Genomic DNA, 27,622 nt, shown 5'->3' on the forward strand with positions numbered 1-27,622 from the left:
TAGAAAGAACAGATTTAAATTCAGAGTAAATGCCTTATATTTTTCTAGGAATAAAAAATTATTTTCTGATTTCCCTCCTTATGGAGAAGACAGCAATGTAACTTCATCACATCCAGCCATAATTGGAAGGGGGAAAAATTGAGTAGAAGTTTATGGACAAAAGATTAGATTGAACAAAGAATCAAAATAGTCAGAGGTCAGGTCTCGAATTAAGATTGATGGTCCAGAGTTCAAATTCTCTAAAAATATACTCTAATTAATTAAATTTCAAAGCCCACTTGACATTCCATGCCTTTCATCTTTTGGTGTTTAACCAGGCAATCCTTCACTGCTACTTACGTGAACAAATAAGGGAAAGTAGGGGAACAACCAATCCCTTGTTCAGCCAGACATCTTTGCCAACGCATTGCAATCCAGATCTTAACTGATGAAATAAGCTTCAGAAGCAGCCAGGAACAATGTGTTAAACAAGCAGTTTAGACTGCAGTGTAAATTACCCTTAATGTGGAATTTTGTTTCCTTGTCTCCTCTTTCACGTTCTTGGTCAAGACATAGGCATATAATATTGAATAGCAGGTTTTAAGTCTGTGCGTTCCAGCATTTTCTTACATTGATGATCATCTTTTGTGTTGCAATAACACTGGAATGTGACTCTCATAAGAGTATGCTGTTATATTCTTTCATTCATTCATTTATTCGATTTATACTGCCTATGAGTATAAATTTTAAAACATAAAATCAAAATTAATTCAATCATGTTAAAATTAAAATCAGTAATTAAAATTGTTAACAGGCTTTTTTTTAATGAATAAAGAGATTAAGCCATTTAACTTAGTGAATGGATTGCAAAGAATTGTGGCAGATAAAGAGAAAAAGCTCAATACTTTTCATTATGAGGTGACCATATGGCATTGTAGCCTGCTAAGATGATCTCAGTGATCAGGGGTGTGGGTTCATATAAAAAGATATATTCTTCCACTTAGCTAGCACCTTTTTTTCTTTTTTTGCTAAAACAAACTAGAAACAGGTGCAATGCTATCTTTTTACTACAGCATAATGTGGTTACTTAGAAACCAACCTAATTGCTAAATTTGGCATTAATTGAGGTATTCATGTTAAATACAAAAGTTGTATCAAGTGCACTATTGTAGTCATAGCTAAAAGTTACCAGCATGTGACCCACAGTATTAAGGTCATTTTGTTGCTGGAAAAGACAGCTGGTTAAGGGTACTCCTGACTCTTGCAACCAGAGACAGTTGAATCCAGAAATTGCCCCATGTGGATATCTGTTCTTTCTAGAAGTATAGCCCAATTCAGAAAAGCAATGTCTGTTACTTCTCTGAAATACACCCACTCACAGTGAACACCTCTGACATGTCTGGATTCAGTGACAATTTACTATCCCTCTTTCAACTCCCTACTAAATATAAATCAGGCAATCAGGGAAATTAAGTTTGTCTAATAACCTGCCACCTAGAAGTTACAAACCAAATTGGGTAAAGATCTATAAGTGGTGGAATTTACTGCTCCAAACAACCTGTCTATATCTTTGGAAGTCACAAATCGCAAATTGATTCAGTCTAACAAAATGAGTCACCAAATCCTGCTACAATTAACTTTCCAACATTGGCGGTACCCAGATTGAACCAAATAGGAGAAATTTTATTTGCAAAAAAAACAAAAAACAAAAAAGTCATTAAAAACATAATAACAAGCATTTTAAAGTTTTGTAATCAAACTCTGGGAAATAGAAGAGGAGAATTAAATCCTACATAGTAAGAAGATCATGAACTTGCAGTTTCTTCCTGTAATATGTACAATGGGGGGGGGAAAACTTACTTTTTTGCTGAATTTATCACTGACAATGTCTCCAAATAAATGTTATGCAGTGTCTTATTAGATTTGAATTTTTTACAGTGTTTCCAAAATTCCAAATTTACAACTAGCCAGAATATTTGGGAATCCCTGAGTCCCTGTGACTGGTAGTAATAACCAGTGGTGGGATTCAAATAATTTAACAACTGGTTCTCTGCCCTAATTATTTCTTCCAACAACCAGTTTACCAAACTGCTCAGAAAGTTAACAACTGGTTCTCCCAAAGTGGTGCTAACTGGCTGAATCCCACCACTGGTAATAACTAAATCCAAGTAAGACTTGCATAATTATGGCTTTCTGTATTTTTCAATCAAATTCAAAGATTACTTTCGTAGTTTACTATCTGTGACTTTTCAATATGTATAAAACTTTATACCATTTTTCATTAGCAGACCTTATTAATACTTTGAAGTTTGCAGAATCTATGAACTTGTCTGATTATTACTGTTCCAACCTATAGTAGGACCTCTGGTCATAAATGCTTCTGACCACGACCAAATCGGGTTCCAAACAAAAAATTCACAAAATTTTTGAATCTGGTCACAAACACATACTTGGGTGGCGATCAAACACGATTGCGGCTGATTTCCCCTTCCACATCATAAAGTTGATCTGCTGAACAAACTTGTCTGCCATTCCACATGTTAAAGTTACCCTTTAATCTCGTTCTTGCTGGGTTCTCACTTGCTGGGTTCAGGGAGGTCCTTCAGAAGGGAGGCTGGGGAAATTAGGACCAAACATTTTGAGTACGATGTAAAATTATCCTCAGAATTCTCCCTCGTGAATTTTGACAGCAGATGTTTTCAGAATTGGGGAGATAACAGTGGTTGTCCCATGTCACTGGAGAGATTAACTTTCTCCTCAACCTCTTTCTCCCTCTCTCTCCCTCCCCTCCCTCTTGACGCTGCAGAAACCTCAATCTTAGCTTTTTCATTACTGTTGCTTTGCGCACATAGTGAGGGCTGGGAACAGAGCCAAGCAAGGTCTGCAGTTGGGAATCTTGGCAGCTTGGAAGCCAGGATCTCCCCCCAACTGCCCTCCTCTCAGTCCCAAGGATTCTTGTTTGCCATTCCACGTTACCCTTTAATCTCGTTCTCACTGGCAGTTGAAGTAGCACCATGGCAATCTCCGGGAGCTGCAGAGAGCGGCAGCAGGAACAGAAGCCGACAGCCTCAGCAGGCCGGCGATAGAAAGGCCCTGGTACTTGGCTTCAGAGCGTGGAAGGAGGGTGTGTGTTGGGCCACTTCTTCTCGCCGGGACTTCCTTGCAGAGAGGAAGGCAGGAGGGTCGTTGTGTGAATCAGCCAGCCCAGCCAAACCCACCTGCCCTCCTGCCCAGGTTGTGGGAGAGCCAGTCCCTAAGACAGCTGAGAAGGCAGGAGCAGCTATCAGTGTTATTAAAGGATTTTATATTTTACTATTATACTGTGAGTTCTATGGCATAATTAAATATTTTTGTGTTTAAAAATATTTTTAAAAAAATATTTATATACAGTTTGTAGGGGTCTGGAACAGACTGATCGTATTTACATACAATCCAATGGGGAAATTAGGTTCGAGTCACAACCAAATCGGTTTGCAACCAAAGTTATGGAATGAATTATGGTCATGACCAGAGCTTCTACTGTATTACAATATGATGGAACAATAAGAAGATTTCCTGATTTCTCAAAGTATTCAAATATTAATCCAAGTATGGTCCAAGTATTGTTTAGAAATTGATATGTTAAACCAAATTGAAAATGTAGTTTACAACCCCCAAGTATAAACATTATTTTGCTCACTTAAAATATTCTGACTTTACCTGTTTAACAGATTTATCTATAAGGAAAAAAATGGTGTAAACATTGGAGAGGTTTTAATGAATGGCATCTACAATAGTGAATTCATACATTGCATCATATGAAAATGTATTGGCTCACTTTAGCCTAATAAAATCTGCGAGCAGTGCTAGCATGATTGGTAAACCATGGTTTCGTGCCTAGCATTATGTGGTTTTTCAATTTTACTTATGTTAATAAATTTTACAGGAAAAAATAAAAAAAAAACAGAAAATGGAAAATGAAATAAATGAAAAACTACAAAATACACAGTTAACCAAGCTGATAATAAAAAAGATGTTTCTCCAAATCTCACATTTTCCTCAATTAAAATGTGGCACCAGAATGAAACTTAATCCTTGGAGTAATATCTGTTTGGCTGGCATGAGCTGATTATCCAACTGGTTGTAAATTAATAATTAAGCTATTTAATATTATCAAATTTTATTAATATTATCCAATATTATCTCTATTGAAAACAGTTTCTTTTCAGCAACCAAAATCACTGCCTATAATTAATGACAGTTTTTATCTTTTATAAGGACCCTTCCCGGCCATTGGGTTCCAGTCTCTTTGCCCAAGATTCCTGAGGGAAGGAGTCTTAAATAACCTTGCAGCCCCACATCCTTTGTCAGGGGGAGGATCTTTACCCTCCAGGATTTTTTCCGGTAGGTATTCCATGTAAATTATTAAAGCACCCATTGTTAAGGTATTTGGGATCATGGGATCAGAAGAAGGTGGACAAATATACTTTTTTGCAGACATTTTGTATGTCACTTTTGTTACAGATTAGATAAATATACCCTAAGTTCTACATCAGACTGAGTAAAAAAGTTCATAAAATCTGAATTAGCATTACAAAAAAGAGAAGCAATTTTTTCTTTGTTTTAAACAAATTAATATGATGCAGTTAAAAAAAAGTAACTGGCTAAACAGCTAGGGGCCCATCTACATCTATTATGACCTAGAACTTTGATGTCACATATTGCTTGATGATTTTACATTGGTCTGTGTAATATGGCTATATAAATGTAGTACAAATAGTACTTAACTTACAAACATTCATTTAGTGATCATTTGAAGATACAACGGCACTGGCAAAAGTGATTTATGATGTGTTTTCATACTTACAATCGTTGTGACCACGTGATCAAAATTTGGGCAATTGGCAACCAGCATGTACTTATGACAGTTGCATCTCCCGAGGTCATGTGGTCGCCATTTGTAATCTTCCAAGCCAGTTTCAGACAAATAAAGTCAATGGGAGAAGTCAGAATCACTTAATGAACTCATAAACACTTAACAAGTACAGTGATTCACTTAACAACTGTGGTAAAAAAAAAGGTAGTAAAATTGGACAAAACTCAAGTAACAATTGTCTTTTGGGCTCAATTGTAGTTGTAATTCAAGGATTGCCTATATGTTCAGCTCCTTCTAAAAATGAAATGCTAGAACTACTCAGAACTTTGGATTCCATTAAAAAAGATATTTCTGTGCACCCAATGGCACAAACAATGTCTCTGTCGGCATACCTTTAAAGCATCTGTGTCTTCTGCAATGATCCTATGAAACATTAGCTATAGCTATTGGGTTTATTTACTATTTTAAGAAATAGAGTCCTTCAAGTCATTATATATTAATGTATGTGAAAAGGGTATTGTGTTGCTTTATAACAGAAAATAATTAAAAAGGAAGTCAGATTTCCAAATATAACCAGGAGCATTTTAATTTTCTTTAGTATTTGTGGATTGCATCTATATAGTGTAAACTAGCATTTCTGTTTAAAATGAATTAAGAAATGAAAAATTATTCAATGTCTATCATAATAGATCAACATTTCTTTCCCAAATTCCCAAAGTGTAGTATAATAGTAAAATAAAACAATTTTCTTGATAAGGTCTGTTTATTCACACTAGTCTCATCTTCCATTTAAAAATAACATCATTAACTCTTTCCTGGCAGCTGTACTTCATAATTACATTTCAGAATAGTATGTTAAATTAATAAATGCTCATCACCAAACAATTTTTTTTGTAGTTTCAAATGATAGTGCAAGGGTTTTTTTAAAAAAAAATTTTTTTTAAAGTCTTATGTTGATTTAGTGTCTTGGCAACACTTTTTGGAAGTGTTTGCCATTGCCTTCTTTATAGAGCTAATTGAGAATGACTGTCCAGATTCATCTAACTGGCACATGTGGCTAATATAGCACTAGAATTCATTGTCTCCTGGTTCTAGCCTGGCTCCTTCAGTAAATGCACCAAATGGAAAGCAAGCCAATATATCATTTTAAATGATATGTCTACATGATGAATCATCAGGAGCATGGCCACTTATCTACAAGAAATGGCCATTGAAATCTGAGTCTATAGCTGAAAATAACGTTCCTGGATATGTGTGATTATATGGTCCAGACTTAGGGACTTGAATAATATGCAGACTTCTTCCAAACCTAGTTGCTGTAAAATTATTAAATGTAGAAATAGTGGTTAAATTTAATATTGAAAACATTATTTCAAATAAAATTTAGTTTTTAATCTGATCATGTCTATTTCTTGGTTCTGGCCCTACAAACGTTGGAAAATTCTCCAGGCATATCATTCCAGGACCTAAAAATGTTGCATACTTCTCTTGTATAGAGGAGAATACTTCTTGCAAAGAGGAAACAACTCTGACAGCTATTATATGACAACAAGTTTATTGTCCTAAAAAGAAACATCTCTTTCCTTTTTAACAACTGAAATAAAATTTAGTGGTCTTGCAGAAAGTGATATTTCATTCAGATGTCATCTAAAAATGTCATGCATGCATACAAAGCCATCATGCCAGTCTCTTTGGGCTAATGTTCTGCAGAAAGCAAAAATAGAATACAAAATAGTAAACCAAAACAATTAATTGAATGACATCAGGGTGTAAAAAGGAAATAGTTAAATCTGGTTTATGCCACAAGTTTTATTACAGAACACTTGTTCATACTTGTCTATACTTGCAAACAATTCTTGTTTTCCTCACATCCACATACCACCTTGTATATTATCTTTTGTCCTTTAAATTTCTCGTCTTTCTTTTTTCCAGATCTCATTAACTCCACCCATCTGTCACTTTCTCAGCCTCCCGTTTCCCACTAAATTATTCATCTTTCTATTTATTATTTTGTGATTTGATTTTCACTGCTATCCTAATGTGATAGGATTAGAAATATTTTTATTCCCTTTCTTTGGAATTATTAGAATCAATTGAACACAATTAACTAGATTTAATTTGAAGCTAACTGTTTGGAAGTTTGTTCTTAATTCCTCTTTATTTATTTTTCTGCATAGCATGGAAACATGAACACTGATTTGGCAAGTTCAGAACAGAATAATAATTAATTGGCCCATCATTTAGTCAAATTTAGAATAAATCCACTGAAATGGAACTTCACTGACTTGTAGCTTACAAAAAAAAGCCCATTCAGTATATTATAATGGATTTCTGGTTGCACAATATAATTTTGACTTTCTATACTATCTTCAGCATCCTGAAAAATATCTGCCTTGGCTTCTGCATTAGTTTTATGAAGCAAATTAGCAAGCAAACAGATATATGTAGTGGAAGTCAAACTATCACACATGCTGTGCCATTTGCACATAATTGGATTTTTAAAACTCAAAATCATATTTATTTTAATTGATATATCCCAAGCAGGACTTCAACAAATCCTTTGTCTTGCCATAGTAACATCTTGTCTAATTCTATCTGATGTTTTTCCCATGTTAACATTTCAAATGACATTTAGAATTCTTATTTATTTATTTATTTATTTATTTATTTGATTTTTATACCGCCCTTCTCCCGAAGGACTCAGGGCGGTGTACAGGCAGAATAAAAACAAACAAGACAATATACAGTATAAAATCCAAAATTAAAAAACTTATTATAATTAGCCTAAAAATTTAAAATGTATAGAAAAACTAAAACCCCATTTAAAATTCATAATAGAAAATTATAAAATCCATAAAATTTTAAGCCAGCCCCGCGCGAATGAAAAGATGTGTCTTCAGTTCGCGAAAGGTCGAAGGTCAGGTATTTGGCGTAAACCGGGAAGTTCGTTCCAGAGTGTGGAGCCCCACAGAGAAGGATCTTCCTGGGGCCGCCAGCCGACATTGCTTGGCGGACGGCACCCTGAGAAGTCCCTCTCTGTGAGAGCGTACGGGTCGGTGGGAGGCATGTGGTAACAGCAGGCGGTCCCGTAAGTACCCAGGCCCTAAGCCATGGAGCGCTTTAAAGGTCATAACCAAAACCTTAAAGTGCACCCAGAAGGCCACAGGTAGCCAGTGCAGTCTGCGCAGGAGCGGTGTTACATGGGAGCTACGTGAAGCTCCCTCTATCACCCGCGCAGCTGCATTCTGGACTAACTGAAGCCCTCGAGTGCACCTCAAGGGGAGCCCCATGTAGAGAGCATTACAATAATCCAAGCGAGAGGTAATGAGCGCATGAGTGACTGTGCACAAGGCATCCCGATCAAGGAAGGGGCGCAACTGCCAAACCAGGCGAACCTGGTGGAAGGCCCTCCTGGAGACGGCCGTCACATGGTCTTCAAACGACAGCCGCTCATCTCTCCTCTCACAGGAGGACCCCTAAGTTGCGCACCCTCTCCTTTGGGGCCAATAACTCGCCTCCAACAGTCAGCTGCGGCTGCAGCTGACTGAATCGAGATGCCGGCATCCACAGCCACTCCGTCTTGGAGGGATTGAGCTTGAGCCTGTTTCTCCCCATCCAGACCCGTACGGCTTCCAAACACCGGGACAGCACTTCAACAACTTCATTGGGGTGGCCTGGGGTGGAAAAGTACAGCTGAGTGTCATCAGCGTACTGATGATACCTCACCCCAAAGCCACTGATGATCTCACCCAACGGCTTCATGTAGATGTTGAACAGAAGGGGCGAGAGAATCGACCCCTGAGGCACCCCACAAGTGAGGCCCCTCACGGTCGACCTCTGCCCCCCTGTCAACACGGTCTGCGACTGGTCGGAGAGATAGGAGGAGAACCACCGATGAACGGTGCCTCCCACTCCCAATCCCCCCAGCCGGCGCAGCAAGATACCATGGTCGATGGTATCAAAAGCCGCTGAGAGGTCTAATAGGACCAGGGCAGAGGAATAACCCCTGGCCCTGGCCCTCCAGAGATCATCCACCAATGCGACCAAAGCTGTCTCCGTGCTGTAACCGGGTCGGAAGCCGGACTGGAACGGGTCTAGGTAGACGGATTCATCCAGGTATTGGGGTAGCTGTCGCGCCACAGCACTCTCTACAACCTTCGCAACAAAGCGAAGGTTGGAGACCGGACGATAATTTCCCAAAATAGCCGGGTCCAAAGAGGGCTTCTTGAGGAGGGGTCTCACCACCGCCTCTTTCAAGGTGGCGGGGAAAACCCCTTCCAACAAGGAAGCATTGATAATCCTCTGGAGCCAGCCTCGTGTCACCTCCTGAGTGGCCAGCACCAGCCAAGAAGGACACGGGTCCAGTAAACATGTAGTGGCGTGGAGCCTCCCCAACAACCTGTCCACGTCCTCGGGAGCCACAGGGTCAAATTCATCCCAAACAGACTCAACAAGACGTGCCTCCTCTCCCCCGCTTGGATCATCCCAATTTCGGTCCAGACCATCCCGGAGCTGAGCGATTTTGTCGTATAGATAACCACTAAACTCCTCGGCACGTCCCTGCAACGGGTCATCCCGCACCTCCTGATGAAGGAGGGAGCGGGTCACCCGAAACAGGGCGGCCGGGCGGTTATCTGCCGACGCAATGAGGGTGGAGGCGTAGGAACGCCTCGCCTCCCTCATTGCCCTGAGTTAGAATAGGACCTAACTAGTGTCCGATCAGCTTCGGAACGACTGGACCTCCAGGTGCTCTCTAGGCGTCTTCTCCGGCGTTTCATCTCCCTCAGCCCCTCGGAAAACCACGGGGCCGGACGAGATCTGCGCCGGGTCAGAGGCCGCAAAGGCGCGACACGGTCCAAGGCCCCAGCCGCGGCCTGTTCCCAGGCAGCAACTAGTTCCTCAGTCGTGCCGTGGGTCTGATCCTCAGGGAATGGCCCAAACTCCGTCAGGAACCTCTCAGGGTCCATCAGGTGCCTGGGACGGAACCAGCGTGTAGGTTCCGTCTCCCTGCGATGGTGGGTGGCGGTTCGGAAGTCTAGGCGAAGGAGAAAATGATTGGACCATGACATTGGTTCAGTTACTAGATCACCTAACTCCAGATCATTTAACCACTGTCCAGAGATATAAATCAAGTCCAGCGTGCCTCCCCCCATGTGCGTAGGGCCATCATTTACTCGAATCAGGTCCAAGGCCATCATGGAAGCCTGGAACTCCCGAGCTGTAGTTGATAACAAGCCAGCTGATGGCAAGTTGAAATCCCCCATGACTATAAGTCTGGGGGTCTCAACTGCGACAGTGGCACGTAACTCCAGCAGCTCGGGCAGGGCTGTGGTCACGCAGCAAGGAGCCAGGTATGCGATCAGCAAGCCCAACTGATTCCTATGGCCCCACCTCACAAAGAGGGATTCACAGCCGGCAATCTGAGGAACAGTGGCCTCCCTCGGCTCTAGATCTTCCTTAATGACAACCGCCACCCCTCCACCCCTACCCTGGGCCCTTGGCTGATGGAATGCTCGGAAACCTGGAGGGCACAGTTCAACGAGGGGAACCCCCCCCCTCTAGGCCCAACCAGGTCTCCGTAATGCCCATAAGGTCCGCGGACTCCCCCTGAATAAGGTCGCAAATCAGGGGGGCTTTATTTACCACGGACCGGGCATTACATAACATCAGCCGAAGATCCAGGCTCTGAGGATCTTATGCTGCAAGTCTTCACCTGCTATTTCAGAGACCACATATGGAAAGGCAGGTCAGCATTAGGAGGTTATATGCTAAATATGTTACATATTGCAATCGGCTAACTATCTATTTCAGAAATGCCTACTTTACACAGAATCTTCTCTCAAGCCCATTTTTAATATATTGTGATTTGCTTTGTTGGAGGACCACTTAATAAGATTCCTTATGAGAAATAAATGCATCTATATCTGGTAAACAGATTTATGTATCTTATTTTATTAGGAATTTTATGAGACATGCAGGGTAACCAACTATAGCCGAATCCTATGTTGCCTTCATAATGGGCACTCAAGCATTATATACAATATAGCCAAATTCTGGGCAACGGCACCTGAAACCCAAATATAAGATAACAATGAGCTCTTGACAATATCTTGATAAAATTTATGGTTTTAATTATATGTGATTCTGATGTTGTTCTGTGTTAGCCCTTGCTTTGTTTTCACCTTGCCATATGTTTAATGTTGCTCAGTATCAAAACTGTTTCTGTGATGTGACTTAAAACAGCATTTTCATGCTGAGCCCGGTGTATTTTGTTCACAAGAGGGTTTTATAAAATTCAAGTATCTTGTTTTAATTATTTTATGAGGAAAATAAATATTTCTAGTTGTGTTAAGTTCATAATAAAATTGGAGCAACATTCCAGATTCCCCAAGTGAACTTTTTATCAGTTCTACTGAAATGTAATTGATTGCTGTATAAAAAAATTAAAAACTACTAACATACTATAGGTTTCTGACCTCCTATGTATAGTAAAAAATAAAATGAAAGACTATTCAAAAATATTTTTCTGGGGCACTTCCTGTGGCTCCGATGGTCATTGAGGATGGTCTTTTTAGACCGCCAGCCCTAGATCACATAGAGCCACTAAGACAATGAAAATCAGCTGTCTAGCGGCTTGGAAACCTTTCCCTTGGGTGAAGAGGGAAAGGTGAGCAATCGGGTGGAGGTAGAGCTCCCCCAAAAGCACCAGGAATGATCCTGGAGGCTTGAAGGGGAGAGCTCCCTTGGGAACCCGAAGAGCTCCAGATCCAGGACGCCTCTGTCTTTTTTGGCAGAGCAAAATGCCGCAACCACATCTGCGATCAATATTGAGTTTAAATGGATTTTTGACTTAACCAGACAGAGCAATGTCAGGAGGCAAGGTAGATGTGAGTACCAAACCTCAACCCGTTTGTGGATTCCATTTGAGAAGAAAGGAAATGGCGTCTGAGTATAATGGGTGTGAAAGTGAAAGTCAAAGGTGTTTATTAACACTGTTACAGTTTATAACTTTGCTTAAACTTGCTGGATTTTACATTTATATGAAGAAACTATAAAGTGAAAGCTGGAAAGATTATATAACTGACTTATTTAATTTAAATACTGTGTTTGCAAAAAGACCTTGACTTTGTTTCAAATTATAAAATTAAAGTAAGATGGCTTCTGTACAAATACAGCCTGCTGTTTTCAAGAAAGTTGGAGCGCCGTTAGTTCAATTATATGAATTACAAGAGGAGCTGAAGGAATTTCTGAAGGCTCAAATTTCTGTTCGGGATAAAAAAATTAAGGAAATTAAGGAGAAAATATTGAAAATTAAAGACTTTGTTGCAGCTGAGGATGAAGAGATAAGAGAAGAAGTGCTGGCAGCATTTAAGACTCTGGTTGAATACACAAAACAATTGGGTGAAAAAGTGGAAGCGATGGATCAAGTTAATTCAAACTTAAAAAGCAAAATAGAGGAGTTTCAGACCAAGGCAGAGAATATAAAACAGTTGGATGATAGAGTTGAAGAAATTAATCAAGTTAATTTGGACTTAAAAAATAAAATAGAGGTGTTCCAGATCAAGGTGGAGAGAGCAGAAGAAGAGCGTGTACTATTGCAATACAGAGTTATGGAATTTGCATTGAGAGTAAGAGGTTTGAAAGAAGATAAATGAGAGGATTTAAAAAAGATTTTTGCAGAGGCTTTTGCACAGCTGATTGGACAGAAACCAGTGGACTTTGAAATTCAAATTGGAAAAAAATACCGTGTTAATTCATGAGTTGCAAAGCAGAGACATTTGCCAAGAGATGTACTAATTTATTTTACATCTAGAAAGATTAGAATAGAATAGAATAGAATAGAATAGAATAGAATAGAATAGAATAGAATAGAATAGAATAGAATAGAATAGAATAGAATAGAATAGAATTTTATTGGCCAAGTGTTCACAAGTTTCTTATAAAAATAAAATTCAAATATTGGGACAAGAGGTATTGGTATTGAAAGAAATTCCTCCTAAAATGTTAAGAAATAGAAAAGAATATGCTTTTTTGGTGGATCAGCTCAGAAATCTCCAGATACAGTATAGATGGAATGTACCAGCTGGATTAACAGTAAACTATAAGGAGGGAGATATTGTCTTAATACAGTTTTAAAGCAAGAGATTTTTATACTAAAGTATTGAAGGTTGGAAGTTTGCCACTGTTAGAAGTTAAGATGAAAGGAGAGGTGGGAATGGTTAAAAAAGGGGAAAAGGAAGCAAAGCAAATACAACCTAAAATTGGGGCTGTGAATTTGGGAGAAGAAACACAGAAAGCCGTAGGGAAGGATCAAAGTATGATTGTAACTACTAAACCTAAACAGCAAGGAGTAAAGAAGTAATATTTTCAAATGAAAAGACTTTCCTTTCATGGGATAGGGTAAATTATAAGCGATATTTCTGAATATAAAAAGTAGAAAAGTTATGGATTGTATGATAAATGGGGTGTAAATTGTTTAGAAAGTTATGGTATGGGGAATATGGGGAAGAATATGAGGTAAATGTTAAATTCATATAAGGAAAGATGATGTTTATTATTATGTATGATGGATATATAAATATGATTGATTATAAGGTATTCTGAGGAATAATTTTTGACATTACAACATTGGAAGATGGAATATTGTTTATTACAGAAGACTGGACTTTAAATTTAATGGACTTAGATGAGAAGGTAGAATTATTACCATATTTGAAAGATTATTTTTGAAAGATATATATAATGGAGATTGAAGTAATAAAATACTAAATAGCTTTTAAATGAATAGAAGATAATTGTATTAATATTAATATTTTCCTTTTTCTTCTTTTTTTATGGAAAAGGGGAGTTGAGGTTCAAGAAGAGGGATGGGAGTTTATGTTAATTAGCATATTTTAGTTTATGATTGTTAGATATGATACCCTGTATTTGCTCTGGGATGTCAGGGGAGGAAGGGGCTGGAGGAGGGAGGAGGGATGGGAAGGATTAGGGTTGTGGGGAGGGGGAATGTATTGGGGGGGGGATCTTGTAAAACTTTTTCAATAATTTTTTTTTCTGGGATATTAGTATTCACATGAAAACTGGTTGAGTGACTTTGGGCTTGTTATTGTCTCTCAGCCAACTCACTTCAGAGGGTTATTGTTGTAGAGAAAAATAGGAGGAGGAAGGAGTATTAGGCATGTTTGCCACCTTGAATTATTTATAAAGAAATTATAGTAAAGGCAGGATAAAAAATAAAAAAAACCTTCCTGTTTTCACAAGCAACATTCATAATTTAAATTACTATTTGTAGCTTAATTACACTTAGAATTTTGCCCAAATTTTATAGTTTATAATAGATAGGTAGGTAGGTAGGTAGGTAGGTAGGTAGGTAGGTAGGTAGGTAGGTAGGTAGGTAGGTAGGTAGGTAGATAGATAGATAGATAGATAGATAGATAGATAGATAGATAGATAGATAGATAGATAGTTCCCTTCCCTTCTCATAGTTCCCATCACCAATCTCTTTCCACTTATGACTGTATGACTGTAACTTGTTGCTGGCAATCCTTATGATTTATATTGATATATTGATCATCAATTGTGTTGTAAATGTTGTACCTTGATGAACGTATCTTTTCTTTTATGTACACTGAGAGCATCTGCACCAAGACAAATTCCTTGTGTGTCCAATCACACTTGGCCAATAAAATTCTATAAAATTCTATAAAAAAAATAGATAGATAGATAGATAGATAGATAGATAGATAGATAGATAGATAGATAGATAGATAGATAGATGAGTGAAATCTACTTATCTTCCCTACCAATTCGGAAGTGCACGCATCACGTGCACGCACTGACCCTCCGCGCATGCACAGAAGGTAAAAAACTGGTTACTTCCTGGTTAAAACCAGGAAGTAATGACGACCAGGAGGGTGGGCGGAGCCTCGAGCTGCCATTGCTACTGGTACTCTGAACCACTGAAGGTCAAACAAGACCTATAGGAGGTCAAGATCAGGAGTCAATAGATATTCTCCAAAGCTCTGCACAGTGCTTTAATTATACTACCTCCTACTCATTCTCCAGCTTGACATCTATAATAGGAACCATAGATGAAGCCTATTATTATTAATTCACACTGTGTTACCCAGAAAGGAGTTAGCTAACACATTTCTATTCAAAATATTAATATCAGAACCAACAACCGCATCATTTTACAGGACTCCTGCTTTGGAGGTGCTTGTTAATGGGAAATGATTGAAAATGATTAGACTGAGAATTTATTAAGGTATATAGATCATCTGGTTCTTGGTATGACAAGAATGAAGGTTGTTCTGTACTATTAGGCAAGTTACATTTTATTTTTACTTCCCTCTGCACATCAATAAAGTGTTTGTCAAAATGCATAAAATTATATTGAAAATAAGGCCTGATTATTTATTTTATTTATTTATTTATTTATTTATTATTCGAATTTATATACCGCCCTATCTCCCGAAGGACTCAGGGCGGTTCACAGGCAGATAAAAAACATATATATACAAATTAAGAAAACCATTAAAAGACATATTCAAAAAGCCTAATTATTAAAAATAATATAAATATTAAAACCAATTAAAACCCCTATAAAATTTAAAAAATTTAAGAAATTTAAAAACTAGTCCAGTCCCGCGCAGATAAATAGGTGTGTTTTAAGCTCGCGACGGAAGGTTCGGAGGTCTGGAAGTTGACGGAGTCCTGGGGGGAGTTTTATATTGAATTATTAACATTCAATATAAAATTGTGCTTATGATAGCTATGAAAATGATCAAATAGATCATTTTCATAGCTATCATAAGCACAATTTTATATTGAATGTTCATGTAATGTGATGACCTCCTCCAGTTTTTATATGTAAATATTTTTCTTAAAACTCTTGCACTGCTCATCTTTGAAAGGCTCAGATTTTATATTACATGTAAGAGAAGATTTAACTATAAATCAAGAGGCAGTGATGATGCCAGAGAGTTCTGAGTACAGGTAGGAAACTTATTTTTTATGATCAGTAATTCATAAATAACATTGGTCCATCCAGAGAAGCCAATTTGCCTTCTCAGACCTGACTTCTTACAGTAGCAGTAAGGAGCCATCAACAAGGAAGCTGTCTTTATTAGTTCTGAAAGCAATAGAAAATTCCCCTTACCCAGATATTTAGTAGTAATAAATAAAGTTCTTAGAAATTATCTAAAAGCCTTGTCAAATTTTTCAAAGCATTTTCAGAGAAAGCCTTTTTGAACTTTACTAATAGGACTAAGACTCACTACAATGGGAAAGATTTAAAACTCAGTAAGAAAAGTGAATGTCTTCAAAGGAGAAATTTGAAAACAGTCACATTCCAAGGCTTTAAAAAAATAACTGTGCAAAAAAAGGTGCCTGAAAATAGAAAGTAAGCAATTAAATAAAACAAGACTGTATTGTGCACACCTAGAATTATAGTACACTACATCCATTTTAATGAATAGTACTATTTTCTCTAGCTTGGAGCAAAAAATTGGGTCAGAAGCTCATATCCTACCAAGTGTCAGTCAACAACTTTCTGCAGGCTTCTGGAAAGTTTCTTGACCCTGAAAAGATCCAGAAACCAGCAGGAATGCAAAAATGGGGACTCTGTGCCAGAGGAAGAATTTTGAGGACTGGCATGTGGACTGCTGCCTTGTTTCATTATTTTAAACAAGGGCAAAGACACCAAGTTATTGAACAGTTTGACACTTTACATTTCCATTCTTATTATCATTCTATTATTCAATTGCTATCAAAATGGTTCTCTTAAAAGTTATGATTATTTTATTTTTAAACAATTGATCTTTTCAAAATGACATGCTTTGGAGTAACATTTAATAGTTTAATATCCTTGTTTTTAAGATAGCTAGGAATATAAAAAACATATGGACTACAAATCTTGATGAAGGCAAAACAATAGATGCAATCTACATAGACTTCTGCAAAGCTTTTGACTCAGTAGTACATGATAAACTTCTCCTAAAACTAAAATCCTATGGCATTTCAGGACCCCTTCACAAATGGATATCTGCTTTTCTGTCTAACAGACTACAAGTGGTCAAAATTGGCAATTCTCTATCAAATCCTGTTCCTGTCAAGAGTGGCGTTCCTCAAGGCAGCGTTCTTGGACCAACACTCTTCATACTATACATTAATGATCTTTGTGACCATATCTCAAGTAATTGTGTTCTCTTTGCTGACGATGTCAAACTATTTAACACCACTGATAATATAACTATCATTCAAAAAGACCTTGATCATCTAACCGCTTGGTCTAAAACTTGGCAACTCCAAATCTCAACCAGAAAATGCTCAGTCTTACATATTGGAAAAAAGAACCCAAACACTAAGTACATGCTTGATGGACATTACCTTACAGATGACCACCACCCTGTTAAAGACCTTGGAGTTTTCATATCAAATGACCTAAGTGCCAAAGCCCACTGCAACTACATAGCAAAAAAGGCTCTAAGAGTTGTAAACCTAATCTTGCGTAGCTTCTTTTCCAAAAACACTACACTACCAACCAGAGCATATAAAACATTTGCTAGGCCAATTCTAGAATACAGCACGCCTGTTTGGAACCCATACCACATTTCTGAAATCAATACAATTGAACGTGTCCAGAAATATTTTACAAGAAGAGTTCTCCACTCCTCTGAAAACAACAAAATACCTTATCCCACCAGACTTGAAATCCTAGGCTTAGAAAACTTAGAACTCCGTCGCCTTCGACAAGACCTAAGTTTAACTCATAGAATCATCTATTGTAATGTCCTTCCTGTTAAAGATTACTTCAGCTTTAATTGCAATAATACAAGAGCAACCAATAGATTTAAACTTAATGTTAACCGCTTTAATCTAGATTGCAGAAAATATGATTTCTGTAACAGAATCATCAGTGCTTGGAACACATTACCTGACTCTGTGGTCTCTTCCCATAATCCCAAAAGCTTTAACCAAAAACTTTCTATCATTGACCTCACCCCATTCCTAAGAGGACCATAAGGGGCATGCATAAGAGCACAAACGTGCCTACCGTTCCTGTCCTATTGTTTTTCTTTTTCTTCTTATATATATATATGCTTATACTTCCTTATATTTCCTCATATATGTTTATATACTGTATAATCTTTTTGTGTGATGCTTATATATATTGTTGTGACAAATAGATAGATAGATAGATAGATAGATAGATAGATAGATAGATAGATAGATAGATAGATAGATAGATAGATAGATAGATAGATAGATAGATAGATAGATAGATAGATAGATAAAATCCAGCAAAAACTGGTTGGTTGGTTGGTTGGTTGATTGGTTGGTTGGTTGGTTGGTTGGTTGGTTGGTTGGTTGGTTGGTTGGTTGGTTGGTTGGCTGGCTGATTTTTTTTTAAATGGAAGAGCAGAGCATATGCTAAAATTTCTATTAATCAAATTGGATTTATTTTCAGTTGATAATTTCAGGCTGAGTTGTTTCAGTAGTGTAATCTGGTGCATAACTACGTACAAGTAATCCCACTGACGTTTTTCAGTAAAGATTAGTTATTACTAAATTTTCTAAATGCTGACACCTATCACAGATTCAATAGAATATATGTGGGGATGAAAATTGTAAAATTAAAATGCATGTCTATTTCATTTTAGTACTTTTTCAACTTCCTTTTGGCATTTATTAGAATAATATGGTTTTCCCATTAATTGCATTTAATCAATGCTAACTGAGAATTCTAGGAACTATAGTTTCTAACTGGTTATTTAGACAATAACCAGTTGGCAAAACTTGGATTGTACTCATGCATAAAGTTTTCAGGATTAATAATTCAGGCATAGTTCCTTGCTGTCATCCCGTCCATTGTACGTATACTAAATCTACTCATGGGCCAGATGCGCAGGCCACACCCACCCCAGCTCCACAAAGGCAAAAATGCCATGATATATCATGCTACATCACATGACATGATTGAGTTTGATACCCATGCTCTAGAGTATAAGACTAAAATATTATTTGTACTTGTACCTGTAATACTTATGTTTAGCTTAGACCTTGTTGCATGGAATCTGGTATCTGTTTCCTCCATCTCCCCTGTCCTCTTTCATCTGCCTAGGCAATCCTTATTTATAAAGTTATTTGGCATTTTCACAATTTATGCATATCATTCATACTATCTGAAATATTTGTCAATGATTGCTCTTTCTATCTTAACAATTCTCTTCAAGATATTGTAAATAATCCCAAATCTAATAAATCCAATCTACAAAGCAATTTCCATCCAGCAATCCAAAGTAACATAAATATACAATTTATTTTCCAGAAAATAAAAATTGCTCATGTTCACAGAATGAGTAGAGGAATGTAAACAGGGTTGTCATGCTTATCCAGGTTAACATTGTATGTAATAAGTACAAAATCAAGAATAGAATATTGAATCAGCCCTGAAAAAAATGTGTAGCTCTAAATACAGTCTGAAATCATCATAAAATAGACGAGTCTTTTTTTTTTGACTGTCTGCACTCTCCTCTGACTTATTGTAACTATATGTAGATTCCACGGTTTTAAAATCATATATGTATTGTATTTTCATTTTGCCACCTCTAATTTTTTGCTCCGAGGATTTCTAGTGTTCTCAATATTTATGACTTTTCATTGGCCTAATGGAGACACTGTATTATTTCAGATTTTTTAATGATCTACATGGCTTCCTTTGTTTTGGTGTTTCCTTTAAGTTAAGTTCCTTCTTAATTACATGGATAAAGTACTAAATGTATTCACATTGCCCATCAACATAATCTTAAACCATCCTGTACACTTTTAGTAAAATATTTTATGCTCACTGGTATTGGCATTAACTCTGTTGCCTTAATCTTATTCCCTATATCCCATCAGTTTTCAATTAATGTACTTTCCTTTCCTTCCTTTTCTTTTAAGTCTAAAGAAGATTAAATGGTTCTTGGAAACAGACCAAAGATCAATTGATTTACACTTGTCCTGCTAATGAGGACTCAGGTGTGGCAGTTTTTAATGTAACCTCAGCAGCTTTCTTGACAGTAGCCAATTCACTATTATCCATTCAAGATAGTATCACCTACTGTGTGTTGATGTATTGCTAATAGGGAAGCAAATCGTATGTCTATTAAATACCAGCTTTGGCAACTTCATGCACCCACATAAAATATAGTAGACAGTCTCTCTGATTTTTTTCATGTTGTAAAATAAAGTTTCTCTTGAGATGGGATCGTCTCCTAGTAATATCTTGGACATTTCTGCCTTCTTCTTATAATGGAAAGGAAGACCTTTGCCTTTGCCATCTTCTGAAATATTTCTTTATTTCCCAGTCTAGGGAATGTCTCTTGGCTGGAGTTCTTTGCTATAGTGATGACCATTTTATGGATATAGTTTACACAGTAATTTGTGATATAATACAATACCTGAATAACGGGCACAGTAGCCTATTCAGTACAGTGGTTATTACAATTATTCACTGTCAGTAATAACTTTTATCAAGACATAGTATCTTCCCAACCTGTAACAAGTCTGGCTTCAAGTTTGAAAATGTTCTGTGACTCTTTCTTACATATTTATAGCCTATTTGTGACTGTTTCAGAAACACTTAGATGAGATGGGAGGCCCTACAAATCAAATAAATAAATAATAAATAATGTGATAAGCTTACTTGATAAAAATAGCACTCAGTGTTGAGGCACCAAACTATGCCTAACCCTTTTAATTATCTACAGTGATATCAATATAGTAATCTGTATTGTTGTGGGAGATCATAGTGAATATTTAAATGAAATTTAGTACTGCTCCGAAAGCCAGACCTGAATTGGTTTAAGTGACATTTAGGACAGCATTAGCAATAGATCTGGATATCAGTTAATTAAACTTTTGCTGCTCTGTGCAAGAAAACTCGAAATTATTTTGACCTTGACCTTTTTCTATAAGGAAAACAAAGAAGTATCTTACATAGACAGCCATACCCTAGCTGGAATATTAAATCATAGTTAGCCAAGCTATCTAATCCTAACACTATTATATGGTTTTCTTTAGCTGCTAGAATGTCAACAAGAAGTTATTGAAAAATAAGGCAAGATCATCATATTGTTAATAGCAGAAGTGCAAGCCATCTGTTAAGTCTCTTAGAAAAGATTGCATGGTATATGGTTAGCTATAAATAGAAACCCATCTTAAAGTTTTCCAGAGAGCCAGGCTTCAATCTTCACATCTTCAACAGTCTTTTTTTTTTTATTCAAAAAGTTTTACAAAGAAAAAAAAATTTCCCCCTTTCCCCCCAACCCCTCTCCCTTCACAAACCCCCTCCCCCTCCCCCCCTGGCTTCCTGGAACAAACACAAGGTATAGTTAAAAATAAAACAAACATATGCTAAAAAAATTTTTTCCCAAAACTATTATACCAATTCTCCCTCTCTAGCTCTGACTTCCTCCTTACATAACCAAATCCTTCAAAAAATTAACAATAAACAGTAATAAAATATATAAATCAGTAGAACAAATTAATCCTAAAATATTTAAAACCAGCTAAAGCATAAAAATCCAATCCAGTTCAGAGAATATCTCCCTTATAGCTTCTATAACCATATAACCATATAATTTCCCCCCCAAGTCTTTCTTACATAAGATCTTTCAAGAATATTCTATTTAAAATTCAATACAACAGATTATAAAATTTATAAAATTTCAATAGAGAAAATTACAATATTATTTAATTAATTACAATATCTATTCAACTTTAGTCCTTCCTCATCAAAATCCAGTATATCCAAATATCTAGTCTCTTATAATCACAAATTGCCTTTCGGGGACACTAATATTTTTGTCTATTAATATTTTAAAAAAACCTTGTTTCAAAAATAATACTTTTGTCTCTTGCCATTTTTTTTGGTACATTAATCTCTGTCTTTCCTTCGTTACTCCTTTTAAAAAGTCAATCACAATATTTCCTAGTAATTCCTTATGTCCAGAAATCCAAAAATTACTGCCGTATATTCCATCAGTCCAAAAAGAGAACTCTTGGGAAACATTAAGCTTGTGAGTCTTTTCCATTTGAGGGACAATCTCCTGTAGCACAAATTCAGGCAGCTCATCCAAACTATTTAAAGAAAACTTCTTTAGATCACCTTGTTTCTTCACGATCAAATCTTCATATTTATCCACTTTTATTTGTATGTCCTCCATTCCATTTTCCGAATAATTGCACTGGTTAATTTGCTCCAAACTCTCATCCAAAACGTCCCCATTTTTTATCAATTCGTATTTTTGAATAATTAAATACATACTTTCTGTGTAATCCTGTATAAAGTCACGAATCCATTCTTCTGAAAGAACCTCCATAACAAAATTCCTACTGAGAATCTCCTTGTAAAGTACTTAAACAACGTAATATAATCCAACAGTCCACAGTCAAACACAATAAGATAAAATCTCCATTCAGTTTCGATTCAACAGCAAAGCTCCCTTTGATGTATCGCTCTGCTTTCAGTTTCTCTAAAACGAAACTGAAGGGGGGGCGGAAGTCAGAAAATCAAAAATACTTGCAAACCAATAATTGTTCCTCACACTCGTTCTGCCTGCTTTTCGTATCCACAAAAAGAAATCAATTGCTAGCAGAAGTGGACACCTTCCTCTTTTCCTGCTTTTTCAGGAGCGCAGAGAATACTGGAGGTGGGGGAGGGGTAAATAAGGGGATTCGACCATTCAGGACTTTGTATTACAAAAACAAAGCCCCTAGGAGAATCTACCCAATTCCTCCCCCTTGCTCTGTCTCTCTCTTTCAACCAGAGAGAGAAATGAAGCCGGGATCAGTTGTTAAATCCGGCTTTTACCATATTCAATGCGGAGTGCCATAAATTAGCACCCAGCGAGAAAGGTGGCGCCACCCAGAAGCCACATCTTCAACAGTCTTCAGTCTGATCTTCTGATATTTTAAATGCACTGTGTGAGAGGTGGCTTGCAAGGAAAAATCTGGAAGAATCCCCTACTTGTTTCTGAAAGTAGAGAAAAATGAAGTAAGTGGCTGTAAACTTTTAGACCAAATAAATTCTAAAATGTTTTAGATGTCTAGAACAGGGGTGAAATGCTCCTGGTTCGGACCGGCTCGCGCGATCCGGTAGTGATGGCGGCTGCTGGTTCGGAGGACCGATAGCAAAAATCCCTGCCCCCCCCCCTCTGCTGAGCCGCATCATCAGCAGAGGTTTTTTTTTTACTTTTAAAAGCCGGTTTTTCTTCAGCCGAAACATGCCTTTAATAGTTAAAAAAAACCCTTTGAGGATCCCACCCCTCAGCTGAGATTGGCAGAGCCTTTAAACTTAAAAAAAAAATTAAAGTCTCCTCTGCCGATCTCACCTGAGTTCCTCATCAGCAGAACCTTACTTGTACTCTTACTTGTAGAAAACATGTTTTCTACAAGTAAGAGTAGAGATTCTAAGGCACTTACCTGATTACTGATAAACACATGGCTTTTTTTCCAGCCCGAAAGCCCCAGTTTCTCTTTCAGCCAGACAGAATCAATTGCTTAGCTAATCTATTTCCTCAGTGATCAACTAATGCTGGCTGGCTTTGCTGGCTGAGGAACTCTGGGAATTGAAGTCCACAATAAAATAAAATAAAATAATAAAATAAAATATTTGTGCAGCTTTCTGAGATTTGGTGTGTTTCTGTAGTGTTTCACTCTAACTACACAAACATACAAAATCTCAAAAAGCTGTATGTGGCATTTTGTGTGTGTATGTCAGTTGTGGTGTGTGTGTGTGTAAAGTTGAGCTTTTTGTGGCTGTGTGAAGTGTGAAGTGCAGCTGCTTTTACACTGTGTGTGAGTCAGTTGTGTTGTATTGTGTTGTATGTGTTTATAATGTGAAAGTTGGTTTTTGGTACCTCTTACTGTTTTTTATACTTTGTTTATTATTTTTATTATTTATTGTTATTGGCCACACCCACCCAGTCATCTGACCACCAAGCCATGCCCACCAATTAAGCCATGCCCAAAGAACCGGTAGGGAAAATTTTTAGATTTCACCCCTGGTTTAGAAGTATTATTAGAAGACAATATCCTAGCCCCTCATTCGCACAATCTTACTATTTCCTCCATACGCTAACAGACTGAGTATAGTAGTTGTAACAGGAATAGGCAAGCTGTCACCCTCAATTTGTTTCTAATATTTCTCATCAGTCTTTTCTTCCTAATGGTTTTTGGAATTATAGTTCAATAATGTCTGAAGTACCATGAATTTCCTATTTTATGGAAAATGTGAGCTACATAAACAGATTCCATACAGCCAAGAACACATGTAGTTAAAAATGAAACATAGTCATCAGAATGGATGATGATGATAAAATCTTATTCTGATAAAATCTGCCTACTGTACTTCCTTGCTTAATCCATTCCTTATTTAATTCTACTTACTGACTTTTCCAATAGATTTCTTCACCAGCTATTCTTATTTCTGCTGTCAAGTAATCCTCCATTTATGTAACAGGCCTTTCTATGGACTAAATAATACTTGAGTTTTGTTTTTTGCTTGGTTAGTTACCTAAAACATTTTTCAGTTCACAAATAAAGCTGAAAAATATTTAGTAGATTGCTAGAAGCATAAAATTCCATCAAGGTTATGTTCTGACAGGCCATATTGTATATATCTATTTATATCTCTGGGCAGAAGTAATGAAAAATAATAGCAGGCAAAATGTAGATACGATTCCTTGGAAGTACCCATGTTCTTTATCCTTTTTATTGTTTTATCTGATGTTCATTTCAAACAGAATAGATTCAGTCCCACAAATACGTATGTTGTTTTATTATATTCTTTTCAACCCTGCATGTAAGATTATCCATTACAGTAGTTCTGCATATATTATATATTCTTTGTATTATTAGCATTACCTAAATAACATCTGATAGGATGCCCTGATTAGCATGTAAATTGGACCATTTTTCTATGTTATATTGGAGTAATAGTTTATCCCTGAATACCAACAGTAAAAGCTTCTCAAGTAAATAAGGAAAGCAAAATTAATACCAAAGTGATGTGGATGCATTTGTCTCAAACACTGAATGTTAACGATACATTTTGTTTAAAATGAAAGACTGTCACTCAGGAATAGAGATCGTTCATGAATGCTGAACAATTGAATACAGAATGTCTCAGGTTTAATCCCAGTTTTTTTTCACAGAAAAAATGCAGATTTGAAACTCTGAAGAGTCATCAACTGAGAACATGTTTCCATTGAATTATATCTTAGAATATTACTAATTTTATTTTATTTTTTAATTTTATTTGCATTTATATCCCGCCCTTCTCCGAAGACTCAGGGCAGCTTACACTATGTTAGCAATAGTCTTCATTCTATTTGTATATTTATATACAAAGTCAACTTATTGCCCCCAACAATCTGGGTCCTCATTTTACCTACCTTATAAAGGATGGAAGGCTGAGTCAACCTTGGGCCTGGTGGGACTAGAACCTGCAGTAATTGCAGGCAGCTGCTGTTAATAACAGACTGCATTAGCAGTCTGAGCCACAGAGGCCCTGTGCGTTAAATATTTTGATATTGTATTATACCTTTATTATATATTGCTTTTTATTTTGGGGTGGATATGTATGTCCATCTGTGTGCATGTATGTGTATGTAATATAAATGTATGTGTATATGTACATGTACATATATATGTATATATGCCTTCATTATATAGTCATGATTACAATTATGGCTAACTGCAGTAAATTAAATAACTTCAATAGATTATATATATTTACTACAACCTGACTTGTATTTCAACACTGGTGAGTTGATATTATTCCCTAGCTTAGGTAAAGGGAAAAAACTGATCTTTGGGATACAGGAATTGCTATCATTTATCAGTGGAGCAGTAGCACATGGTCTTTATTGTCTAAAGATATTGCATCTAATGGAAGGGCTGCTCTTATGCAGAGATTGAAGGATGTGACCTTGAAGAAAACAGGCAAGAACTATTATGCAAACAAAGAAAGTTGAAATATTCTGTAAGTGCCGGAAAACAAGATAGAATCAGAAGAAACTCAGGTAGACTCCTCCCTGATTCAGTGGAGCGTAAGAGGGAAAGCACAATCAGTCTTGCAACATTCGGTTATTACAATTTTCTCAGTAAGGTGCAGTCCACATCTTTCTGTCCACATCTATTTCAGTCCACATCTATTTATGGTGGTCTGTCCCAAAGGGTTCAATTGTTACAACTTACATAGAAATCCTTCTAGTAGGCTTTTAAGTGCTGTGTCCATGAAGGGTATGGGTTATACATATTAGCTTTTTACTGGAGCTATTGAAACAAAAATGTAGCATAAAGTTCAGTTTATGTCTTCAGTTCATTCACTGCTATAACCAAATAATATGTAGTTTGGACATAATAAAATAATGAAGTAATAAGAATAATTTATCAGACTTGTTTGCCACCCAACTCTTAAAGACTGGGCAGATCACACAATAAAAAAAAATACAATGAAACATAAAAAATAAAGATAGAAATGATAAATGCAGTGAAGCGAGGGGGTCTCGCTCTTCCTCATCAAAGGCTGAAGTGAAGAGATTGGTCTTCACATATCGTCTGAACAATGGCAGAGTGGAAGCCATCCAGATGTTGGAAGGAATCTTGTTTTAGAGGGCAAGCACTGTTACAGAAAACACACACTCCCAGGGTATCAATTTATGACATTTTTACTCAAAGGAAACCAAAGTGCTTCAAACCTGAAGGATTGAATCAGGAAAATGTTAAGGGAGACATGCAGTACCTCTAGGCCCTATATCATGTAGTGCTTTATAGGTAAATACCAGCACTTTCAATTGCACCTGGAAGCAAACAGTGACAGTGCAGCTTGCAAAGCAGAGGTGTTACATGGGACTATCAAGGCATGTCCATTCCTGCTTGCTTCACTACATACTGGACCTATTAAAGCTTCAAGGTGGTCTTCAAGGACAGCCTCATGTGGAAAAAATTTTGTACTTTGTAGAGCATCTTTGCTACAGAAAAGAATTGGGAAATGATATATTTTAGCAACACAAAAAATGTATTTTAGCAACAAACACAACTAAAATTTTCACAACAGCTGGAAATATAACAAATTCTCAATATACCTATAAACCTAATACATTGTTTTGGTATTTTTTTCAGGTAGACCACTAATGATAGTGGTTGAATTCATGGAGAATGGATCCCTTGACTCCTTTCTACGGGTGAGGTATCATTTTCTCAGGACATCTGAATAAGAATCCATTCTAAGAAAAGGTTTTAAATCATTTATCCTAATAATTTTTCCCTAATGTTATTCATTGTTTTTACTAGAAGAGAAACACATTGCTTAAGGTAAATATCTTAGGTACAGTAATATATAAGTATAGCCAGAAAGGAAAGAATATTTAAACTTAAAAATATAATTTATTCTTTATATAAATTACCGTATATACTCGAATATAAGCCGATCCGAGTATAAGCCGAGGTCCCCAATTTTACCCCCAAAACTGGGGTAAACTGGGGACTCGAGTATAAGCCGAGGGTGGGAAATGAGGCACCTACCGGTTGGGGAAACCCTCCCTCCCTCAGCTGAGAAGGCTGGCGGCCCCGCCCGCCTCTCACTGCACCGGCAGGGCTTCCCACCGTCCGCAAATGTGAAAAAAGAAAAAAAAACTCGAGTATAAGCCGTATATACTCGAGTATAAGCCGAGGGGCTTAAAAAAAAAAAAAACTCGAGTATAAGCCGTATAGACTCGAGTATAAGCCGAGGGG

The 27,622-nt window shown here is 37.0% G+C and overlaps 1 protein-coding gene across 1 annotated transcript in view; it reads left to right on the forward strand.

Moving 5' to 3' along the window:
• Nucleotides 1–27,622, forward strand: part of EPHA6 (EPH receptor A6) — a 512,200-nt gene that overhangs the window by 399,170 nt on the left and 85,408 nt on the right. Inside the window, exons 12-13 of the mRNA XM_058185714.1 lie at nt 4,237–4,362; nt 27,011–27,072. Of these exons, the coding sequence (XP_058041697.1) occupies nt 4,237–4,362; nt 27,011–27,072 (188 nt within the window). The remainder of the gene's footprint in view (nt 1–4,236; nt 4,363–27,010; nt 27,073–27,622) is intronic.

This window comes from Ahaetulla prasina, chromosome 5, assembly GCF_028640845.1.
Source record: "Ahaetulla prasina isolate Xishuangbanna chromosome 5, ASM2864084v1, whole genome shotgun sequence".
NCBI classification, from domain to species: Eukaryota; Metazoa; Chordata; class Lepidosauria; order Squamata; family Colubridae; genus Ahaetulla; species Ahaetulla prasina.